The sequence below is a fragment of the Phocoena sinus genome, chromosome 11 (genome assembly GCF_008692025.1).
Source record: "Phocoena sinus isolate mPhoSin1 chromosome 11, mPhoSin1.pri, whole genome shotgun sequence".
Taxonomy (NCBI): domain Eukaryota; kingdom Metazoa; phylum Chordata; class Mammalia; order Artiodactyla; family Phocoenidae; genus Phocoena; species Phocoena sinus.
The window spans coordinates 51,591,901-51,599,869 of NC_045773.1; the positions used below are offsets into that span (position 1 = coordinate 51,591,901).

Here is a 7,969-nt window from a genome sequence, read left to right on the forward strand (position 1 = left end):
CTCAGCTGACAAGACACCAAGACTCTTATTCTTGGGGTAGTATGTTCATGCCAGGCACTGGGTACAATCTTTAGTTTGGGAAGAAGCCATGGTGCAATGGTTAAGACGTCAGACTTTGGAGACAGACTAACTTAGTTCAAATCCTGGCTCTGCCACTCACCAACTATGTGACCTTGGGCAAACTGCCTAATCAACTAGGCCTGTTAAGTGGGTACAATGATGTTAATCTCATAGCGATGTTAGAAGGGTTAAATGAGATAAACGTGAAGTGATCAGCCTAAAACTGGGCACAGTGGAACGGTTCCATGAAAGCGAGTTATTGTTATAATTACTAAAAATTATGTGTCCCCACCCCAGTGCAGCCAAAAGCGAGACAAAATTTTGACAAGAGTAGAAAAATTAATACATAGAGAAACGTCTTGTCATATCTATTAACACAGCTCTCATTATATAATCCCTCTTAACTATACCATGTGATGGCAAAGAGACCAAAACTGCCTGTAAAATAAAATATATTTTACTGTGCTTCTCAAATCCTCTGAGAAGTCCTAACCACAGGCAAATACAGAAAGGAAAGGCCAAAATAGGGAGAAAATCCAAATAAAATGAATTAAAATGGGAAAACTGTATGATACGTTATTTTATTATTTCCAAAAAATAAATCTGCCTTACAAGCTAAAGTGGTAAGCAATAACAAAGACCTGATGACAAGAGGTATCCCAACGTATATTTTAATCCATACGAATTAAAGTTTAAATAGTTATTTGATGTCTTTTTATAACAGTTTTAGCATATACAACTAAAATAAATGTGAAATTTTTTATTAGGAAAAATCTCAGAAAATAAAATTTTACTTTTAAAAATAGTTTCATCCCCCAATTCTAAATGGCTTTACATTAAAAGCTGGCCTTATAAATCATACCAATGTTTTCTTAGGTCAGTCTCCCAAGGCAATAGAAATAAAAACAAAAATAAACAAACGGGACCTAATAAACTTACAAGCTTTTACACAGCAAAGGAAACCATAAGAAAAAAAAAAAGAAAGAGAGAAAAGAAAAGACAACCTATGGAATGGGAGAAAATATTCGCAAATTATGAGACCAACAAGGGCTTAATCTCCAAAATATACAAACGGCTCATACAACTCAACAACAAAAAAACAAACAACCCAATCGAAAAATGGGCAGAAGGGGACTTCCCTGGCAGTCCAGTGGTTGAGACTTCACCTTCTAATGCAGGGAGTACGGGTTTGATCCCTGGTCAGGGAGCTACAATTCCCACATGCCTCGTGGGCAAAAAGCAAAACATAAAACAGAAGCAATACTGTAGCAAATTCAATAAAGACTTTAAAAAATGGTCCACATCAAAAAAATCTTTTTTAAAAAAAGAAAAACGGGCAGAAAACCTTAATACAGGGGTCCCCAGGCCGTGGACAACTACAGGTCCGTGGCCTGTTAGGAACGCGGCCACACAGCAGAAGGTGAGCAGCGGGCAAGTGAGCGAAGCTTCATATGCCGCTAACCATCACTCGCATTACCGCCTGAACCATCATATCCCACTGCACCCCCCACCCCAGTGGAAAAACTGTCTTGCATGAAACCGGTCCCTGGTGCCAAAAAGGTTGGGGACCATTGCCTTAATAGACATTCCTCCAAAGAAGACATACAGATGGCCAGTAGGCACATGAAAAGATGCTCAACATCACTAATCATTAGAGAAATGCAAATCAAAACTACAGTGAGGTACCACCTGACACCGCTCAGAATGGCCATCATTAAAAAGTCTACAAATAACACGTGCTAGAGAGGGTGTGGAGAAAAGGGAACCCTCCTACACTGTCGGTGGGAATGTAAGTTGGTGCAGCCATTGTGGAAAATAGTATGGAGGTTCCTCAGAAAACTAAAAATCGAATTACCATATGATCCAGCAATCCCATTCCTGGGCATATACCCAGAGAAAACTATAATTCAAAAAGATACATGCACCCCTATGTTCATAGCAGCACTACTCACAATAGCCAAGACATGGAAACAACCTAAATGTCCACTGACGGATGAATGGATAAAGAAGATGTGGGGGCTTCCCTGGTGGCGCAGTGGTTGAGAGTCCGCCTGCCAATGTAGGGCATACGGGTTCGTGCCCCGGCCCGGGAAGATCCCGCATGCAGCGGAGCGGCTGGGCCCGTGAGCCATGGCCGCTGAGCCTGCGCGTCCGGAGCCTGTGCTCCGCAACGGGAGAGGCCAAAACGGTGAGAGGCCCGCGTACCGCAAAAAAAAAAAAAAAAAAAAAAGAATGAAATAATGCCATTTGCAGCAACATGGATACAACCAAAGATTATCATGCTAAGTGAAGTCAGAAAGAGAAAGACAAATACCATATGATATCATTTATATGTGGAATCTACATGACACAAGTGAACCTATCTATGAAACAGAAACAGACTCACGGACACAGAGAACAGACTTGTGGCTGCCAGCGGGGAGGGGGTTAGGGGAGGGATGGAGTGGGAGTTTGGGGTTAGCAGATGCAAACTATTATATATAGAATGGATAAACAACAAGGTCCTACTGTATAGCACAGGGAACTATATCCAATCTCCTGGGATAAATCATAATAGAAAAGAATATTTAAAAAAAAGAATGTTTGTGTATAACTGAGTCACTCTGCTGTACAGCAGAGATTGGCACCACACTGCAAATCAACTACACGTCAATAAAATTAAAAAAAAAAAAAAGCTGGTCTTTGTGATTCACAAAAGCAGGTGCCAATTCCTGAGCACAAACTGAGATGACAGGAGAAACTTTAAATGCTATTACAGCCATGAGTATGAACCCTAATCCAATAATCTGTCTTCACTGATGCCTCTTCATCTCATCTGTGTGAAAGAGGAGAGGAGAGAAGGTTAGGAGTGCCTACTCTGTTCTACAGCGTCCAGGCCAGTGCCAAAAAAAACAAAATACAAGTAAGTGTTTGTATACGTAAGTGCTCAAAACATTAAAATCCAAGTAAGAGAGAAAACTAATTTCATAACATATAAATAGCATATACATTGAGGAACATATAACAATACACTATACATTATAATCCAAAACCATAAGCAGGTTCTTTTTTGTTTAATTAATTAATTTACTTATTTATGGCTGCATTGAGTCTTTGTTGCTGCACACAGGCTTTCTCTAGTTGTGTCGAGCAGTGACTACTCTTCGTTGTGGAGCACGGGCTCTAGGAGCACGGGCTTCAGTAGTTGTGGTAACGTAGGCTCAGTAGTTGTGGCTCGCAGGCTCTAGAGCACAGGCTCAGTAGCTGTGGCACACGGGCTTAGTTGCTTGTGGGATCTTCCCGGACCAGGGCTCGAACCCATGTCCCCTTCACTAGCAGGTAGATTCTTAACCACTGCGCCACCAGGGAAGTCCCATAAGCAGGTTCTGAGACAAGACACCTGGTTTTGAAATCTGGCTGGGTGACTGGGGCAAGTTACTTTACCTCTCTGTGCCTCAATTTCCTCACCTCTCAAATGGGGAAAGGTATCCTCATAAGGTGGTTGTGATGGTTAATTAAGACACGTGAGGTGCTTATAAAAATGTCTCACATAAAATGCACAAAATAAATGTCAGCTCTCATTATTATTTAAAGGCAATAGAAACAAGTGGCTTAATTGAAGAAACTTTCATTGAGAAATAGCTAAGCAGAGTTCCAAAATTCATGTGCAAAGTCATAAATATCAAATGCTAAAGCTGTATGTTTAGATTCAAGCATTTAATGAAGGGTTATGTTATGATCTCGAATACAGTTTGGGGATTACAGAAGCAGCCTCCTCATCCCCGCTGCTATACCAACCATTCCCCTTTTCCTCTGGAGCCCAGACATCATCTTACCACCCAATTAAATCCCTTCCATGAATTAAATTCTTAATGCTTAAAGATATACAAAAAGCAAAGCATTTCTAAGTTTAGCAAAGCAACCACTAGTACATAAGTACAATAAAATGCTTTTATTTTAGAGTAAATAAAACTCTAAAATTTACAATAGTGAATCAAGGTGGACTGTGGGTCAGGATGCAAGGGGTAGACAAAGGAGAAGAAAAGGAAAATGGACAACAGGAGGAATATGAGACTTCAGAGAAAGCTGTGAATATGTAACTCCTGAACATTCTTTTTCTCCTTCCTATAATCATAAGGGCTTTTCACACAGATAACATGTAAAAGCAAGGCACTGCAACATTTAAAACAGATTTTTGTAAAATTCATTTCCTGAAACTCTTGCTGGCTCCATTAATTTTCACTTAAAGCAATTCAGAATTTGAAAGAAACATACACAAAATAAAGGCACTGCTGTTAATTTGTGGGTGATTTTTTTTCCTGCTATCAACAGGCCACACACCTGGTGGTTGTTTTTCCAGAGTCAATGAGATACAGATCATCCACATTCCCTTACTACCTTAATTATTAAGAAAACACAGAGCTAGCCAGGATTCCAATGGGCAGTTTCTCTCTCCAGAAGGCTGACTGCCACTTGGGGAGCACCCTGCATCCTCAGCTTATTAGCTCTTCCACTAACCCCTGCAGATAAGGAGCAAATCTACACGAAATTACGAACAGTTACAGAAACTGTTTCTCGAACTAGGCATTTTCTTATTCCCCACCCCCACTCCCTCTCAAATATTCTATACCAAAGGTGTGTCCCCAAGCAGAGAATCCAGCCCCTCTCTTCTTTCACACCCTTTGGAGGCTTCTGGAGAATTCACACATCTGGTTGGCAATCCCCTGAATCCTGCCTATTCAAGCCAATACCTGAGCTGAGTCTTCAGGTTAGGTTTTAAAAAAACGTGCTTAATGGGGACCAGGTGGGAACGTCCATTCACTCTCAAGTTTATTGAATAAAGGTAATGATTTAAGACGTTTACCTCGCACTAATTATGAATTGAATCCCTGAGTGAGGGTGCTGCATGCACGAAAAAACTCCAGCTTAATGTCCCCATTTTTAAAGAGGGAGGAATCTCCAAAATTAAAATTTAAATTTCCACATGCTAAAAACCCTGTCAGAATGAATTTCAAAGAAATACCTATTTGTATATTACTAACATAACTGCATAGAAACAAGACAGGAAGCACGTAGACTACAATATAGCGTTGGTATGAATATATACGGCATATGATATTCATACATATCCTTTTTTATTTTTTTCTAACCACACCCTCTCTGAGTGGCTTCCTAGGCTCGCCGGGGCCAAACAGCGTCACGCTGTCCGGCGACCGGCCGGTTGGGGGTCCCAGCCAGGCACTCAAAGGTGAGAACGCGGCCCTGGGCAGCGGGCGGGCGCTCCGGCTCTCCAAGGGGTCCCCCTCCCGCGGGTCCGCCCAAGTCCTGCCCTGCCCGGGAGCCCCGCAGGCCGCAGCCCGGCCTCTCTGCGACCCCGGCGCCGCCCGCCCCAGCCCAGAAGGCGGCCGCCCTGCGACCCAGCCCGGGCGGGGAAGGGCCAGGCGGCCGGGCTGCGAGGGCCCCAAACTCACCATGGCCGAAGAGCCACAGGCGCGCCCACAGCCCAGAGTCACACGGCGCCGGCAACGCCCGTTGTCCTGGTGACGCCAACTGGGCGCCCCGCCCCGTCCCCTAGGTGGGCTCAGAGGCGGCCATTGGCTGCCGGACAGCACATGACGCGCAGGGGCGGTGCCTTTGGACCGCCCCCCGCCCCCCACGATTCGGCTCTTGGGCGGGGCCTCTTTGGCTTTCTGCCTTTGCATCTGTCCCTCATCACCCTGATCACCTTGACATCCTTCACCTGACAGATGACCCTGACCTGACGGGAAAGGCCTTTATGGACTTACCTTATTTAAGAAACCTTATTTAAGTTACCTTGATTACACAGGTAACACATGATTATTTGAGACATTTTATTTATCTATTTAAATTTATTTATTTATTTATTTTTGGCTGCGTTGGGTCTTCGTGCTGCACATGGGCTTTCTCTAGTTGCGGTGAGCCGGGGCTACTCTTTGTTGTGGTGCACAGGCTTCTCAGTGCGGTGGCTTCTCTCGTTACGGAGCACGGGCTCTAGGCACACAGGCTTCAGTAGTTGTGGCATGCGGGCTCAGTAGTTGTGGCTCACGGGCTCAGTAGTTGTGGCTCACAGGCTCTAGAGCACAGGCTCAGTAGCTGTGGCGCACGGGCTTAGTTGCTCCGCGGCATGTGGGATCTTCCCGGACCACGGCTCGAACCTGTGTCCCCTGCACTAGCAGGCAGATTCTTAACCTGTGTGCCACCGGGGAAGTCCTGAAGACATTTTAAACAATAACGAATTAAAAAGAATAAAACCACACCAAATCTCAGCACCTGATATAACCACTGCTTATATTTTAGTCTATCTGCTTCCAAGCCCGCAACAAAATGTATATTATTATAACACGTTGTATTCTTGGAAATGGAAGCAAACAATACGCACTTTTATTATCTACTTTTTTCAATTTAAAAATTATCTTTGGGCTTCCCTGGTGGCGCAGTGGTTGAGAGTCCGCCTACCGATGCAGGGGACGTGGGTTCATGCCCCTGGCCGGGAAGATCCCACATGCCGCGAAGTGGCTGGGCCCGTGAGCCATGGCCGCTGAGCCTGCACGTCCGGAGCCTGTGCTCCGCAACGGGAGAGGCCACAACAGTGAGAGGCCCGCGTACCGCAAAAAAAAAAAAAAAAAAATTATCCTTGCACGCCAATTCATGTCATAGCATTGTATGTATACACTCTAATTTATTAAATCATTCAACAACTTGTTGGATGTTTTTAATATGGTTGACAGGAACTTTAGATATCCTCAAGTCCAGCCCATTAAATCTATGAAGAGACATACTCAACAGCGGATCTGTCATCTCCCCCTGAATGTCTAATAGACATCCCACACTTAAATATAGCCCCAATAAGACTTTTGATCCAAGTTTCTTACTCTCCCTAAACAAATGGACAATTGTAGCCCTCAACAATCAACACCAGAAAGCCCTGTGAAGAGGAAGAGAATTTGTAGTGATAGAAAGTAGATTACTGGTTGTTCACAGCTGGGTTAGGAGTGGTGGAGGAAGAGATAATAACTAAAGGGTACGAGGTTTCTTTTTGAGGTGATGAAAGTGTTCTAAAGTTGACTGTGGGGGCTTCCCTGGTGGCGCAGTGGTTAAGAATCCGCCTGCCAATGCAGGAGACACGGGTTCGAGCCCTGGTCCGGGAAGATCCCACATGCCGCGGAGCAACTAAGCCCGTGCACCACAACTAGTGAGCCTGCGCTCTAGAGCCCGCGAACCACAACTACTGAAGCCCGTGTGCCACAACTACTGAAGCCCACGCGCCTAGAGCCTGTGCTCTGCAACAAAAGAAGCCACCACAATGAGAAGCCTGCGCCCCACAACAAAGAGTAGCCCCTGCTCACTGCAACTAGCGAAAGCCCACATGCAGCAGCGAAGACCCACTGCAGCCAAAAATTAAATAAATGAATAAATAAATAAATTTAAAGTTGACTGTGGTGATGGTTGCACACATCTATGAATATACTAAAAACCACTGCATTGTACAGTTTGTGTGAAATGCATAGTATGTGAGTTATATTTCAATAAAGCTGTGTGGTTTTTTGTTTTGTTTTATAAATTTTTTAATTAATTTATTTATTTTAGGCTGAGTTGGGCCTCTGTTGCTGCATGCAGTCTTTCTCTAGTTGTGGCGAGTGGGGGCTACTCTTCGTTGCAGTGTGCGGGCTTCTTTTGTTGCAGAGCACCGGCTCTAGGCACACGGACTTCAGTTGTTGTGGCACGCGGGCTCAGTAGTTGTGGCTCGTGGGCTCTAGAGTGCAGGCTCAGTAGTTGTGACACACAGGCTTAGTTGCTCCGCAGCATGTGGGATCTTCCCGGACCAGGGCTCGAACCCATGTCCCCTGCATTGGCAGGCAGATTCTTAACCACTGCACCACCATGGAAGCCCAAGCTGTGTTTTTTTTTA

At 44.4% G+C, this 7,969-nt stretch overlaps 1 protein-coding gene across 12 annotated transcripts in view; it reads right to left on the reverse strand.

The window, feature by feature from the left end:
• FBXL2 (F-box and leucine rich repeat protein 2) overlaps positions 1 to 5,608 on the reverse strand; it is an 86,714-nt gene extending 81,106 nt beyond the window's left edge. For 9 of the 12 annotated variants that reach the window (XM_032647952.1, XM_032647951.1, XM_032647955.1 and 6 more), the window contains exon 1: positions 5,511 to 5,600. In XM_032647952.1, coding sequence (XP_032503843.1) covers positions 5,511 to 5,513 — 3 coding nt within the window. In that variant the 5' untranslated portion in view covers positions 5,514 to 5,600. Of the gene's footprint in view, positions 1 to 5,510 lie in introns of all 12 variants that reach the window. The other 3 variants (XR_004352099.1, XR_004352098.1, XM_032647950.1) reach the window with 3 other exon arrangements.
• Positions 5,609 to 7,969: the final 2,361 nt, after the last annotated feature.